Raw genomic sequence first — 2621 nt, forward strand, 5'->3', positions numbered from 1 at the left:
AGTCCAGACTCCACTCCACCAAGTTTTACAACTTGTCAGTTGCAGGCCGCGCCATGCGCAAAATCGCCAATTACAAGGCCTCGGGAAAATTATGAAAACTTGACCCTCCACTCTGCAAGGTTGTGCAAAAAAAATAAGGTTTGGACGTTTCTCCCTGAGCTCGGCTGTCGGGCACTACGGGCCCCAAGAAATTGACCCGGCTGCCCCTGAGTCAAACCCAGCTACCACGCTACCAGCTGGCAGGAAGTAGGCCCGCCGGCCGCTAGCGTGGCACCGGCTCGTCATTGGTGACGTGGAGGCGGCGAAAAAGGCAACTTCACGTGAAGGATCAATCATCGCGGTTTTTAACTCATGTGCAAAACGCGTTTGAACTTGGCGAGGGGTCCGGGCCACGACCCGATTGTCCAAGTCAGCAAGGTGATGTGGCCGAAGTGGCACGTATAAGGGGGCCAAGATCAAGATCCGCCGGATACTTAGCGTGTCTGGTGCCAGCTCATCGCCAGGGAGACGTGTACGCCTGACGCCAGCTGGGATATACCCGTTTTCTGTACTATATAAACACAGAAGTCACAAAACTCTCTGCAAATCACCCTTCAAACGTTTCTTGCAGCTGCCTGCATTTCGAAGAATCCATTCACACCATGTCCTCCGCCGCGATCCTCTTCCTCTGCCTCCTCCTCCTCCTCCCTCATCCCAGCTTGTGTAAACCCCCCCGCAAGCTCGCCTTAGTGCCCGCCTCTCCCACTATCCTCACCTACCACAAAGGTCCTCTCCTCACTGGCCCTTCCCCCATCATGCTCTACTACCTCTGGTATGGCTCCTTCACCCCCGCTCAGAAAGCCATCCTCATAGACTTCGCTTCTTCATTCTCATCACCATCTTCCTCGTCTCCACCTTCTGTTGCTTCATGGTGGTCCATAGCCTCTTCTTACTCAGACCAATCCCATGGCCATGTCTCCTCTTCTGTCACCTTAGCCAAAGCCTCACAAGTCTCCGTCTCTTCCGCCTCACCCCCGTCTCTGCTCAAGAAGACAGACCTTCTTTCTGTCTTACTGTCTTCTCTAAGCTCTAAGTCTCTGCCTGTGGATCCGAAAGGAGTCTACTTCATCTTTACTGCTGATGATGTCCCAGTTGAAGATTTCTGCATGAACTCCTGTGGTTTCCATGATTCTACGCCTGCTTCGGCTACAACCAACAATCTCAAGCTACCTTACGCTTGGATAGGCAATCCAGGAAAGCAATGCCCGGGCTACTGTGCGTGGCCATTCGCTCTGCCACAGTTTGGTCCTCAGACTTCTCCACTGGTTTCTCCCAACAAAGATGTGGGGGTGGACGGCATGGTGATCAACATGGCGACGGTTCTTGCGGGCGCAGCAACCAACCCTTTCGATACCGGCTACTTCCAAGGCGAGGCAGGAGCTCCACTAGAGGCCGTTTCGGCATGCACAGGGATTTTTGGTAAAGGGGCGTATCCTGGTAATCCAGGCTCCCTGTTTACAGACCAGAAAACGGGAGCAAGCTACAATGCACACGGTGCAAATGGGCGCCTCTTCTTGCTGCCGGCAATGTGGAGTCCGGCCACGCAAACGTGCACCCCTCTTTCCTGATTTATTACTAGTTCGTTTCATGGTAAAGTACTTAATTGCAAGAAGCTTGGGGCAGCCATGTAGTACTCCAAGAATTAAAGCACTGAGCGTGTGTATGACCCTACGTTCCCAACAACCCAAGCTCAGCTTCTCTCTAGCTCTCGTGGTTGTGATGGCACTGCTTTCCATTGGTATACACTCGTGATGGTGTATATAGGGACAACATATTGAACTCCAGTCTCGATGCTCTCTCTACACACTCACAGGTTCGGACAGTTTGTATAATTACAAAGAGTACAGTGAAATAATTTTTCCCTGGAGTCTCGCTCTCTCTCTCTCTCTCTCTCTCTCTCTCTCTCTCTCTAGTGGTACACTCATTTAATCATAAATACCGATTGTTTTTTTTGAACTAAGAGCTCGCATAGCCTGTGCAGGTTAAGCCCTTGTTACCTACTCCGCAGCTCTATTTTCTGTTTACTCGTCGTGTCTAATTGTACTCCTCTTTTACCTCGTGTGACATCGTGTATCTATACAGACTAGGCTTGTAGTAGGAGTCTCTCCCAGCCAGGGCCCAGAACTGCGCCATAATCAAGAGATCGCCCGGCCCGGCCTTCCAAACGGAGATACCTATTTTCTCCCCTAAACGGGGCCGGCCTTCCAAACGTAGATACCTATTTTCTCCACTAAACGGAAACTTGCCATATTTATAAAAAAAAGTTACGTTAGCCTTGCATTTTTTCAACCCGTCCAATTCTTTTTTACAGAAAATCACAGCACACCATCTTGAAATTTTAACCGGCTAAAGGTGAAGCTGAGATGCACATCTTTCCGGAACCCATCATTCTCACGGGCAAGCACAACAGGAATTGAAATTGTTTGCTTTAAAAAAATAATCAGAGTGTTGATTGGAATCGAAAGTGCTCAAACACAAGTGAAATTGCTAGCGTTTTCAAATTGCTCATGCTTTGCAGTTGCTGATTGAATTGGAAGCATATGCGGGGAGCACTCAAAACTATTTATTGAAATTGTAAGCAT

General features: G+C 49.5%; 1 protein-coding gene across 1 annotated transcript; it reads left to right on the forward strand.

Annotated features, from left to right (window-relative positions):
* Positions 1–568: 568 nt before the first annotated feature.
* LOC147637137 (protein PHOSPHATE-INDUCED 1-like) lies at positions 569–1906 on the forward strand. The gene has a single exon (XM_086800742.1). The coding sequence runs from the start codon at positions 642–644 to the stop codon at positions 1605–1607; it is 966 nt and encodes a 321-aa protein (XP_086656868.1). The 5' UTR covers positions 569–641; the 3' UTR covers positions 1608–1906.
* The last annotated feature ends 715 nt before the right edge of the window (positions 1907–2621 follow it).

The sequence above is a fragment of the Cibotium barometz genome, chromosome 7 (genome assembly GCF_041138505.1).
Source record: "Cibotium barometz isolate CiBa-2024 chromosome 7, ASM4113850v1, whole genome shotgun sequence".
In the NCBI taxonomy this organism is placed as follows: Eukaryota; Viridiplantae; Streptophyta; class Polypodiopsida; order Cyatheales; family Cibotiaceae; genus Cibotium; species Cibotium barometz.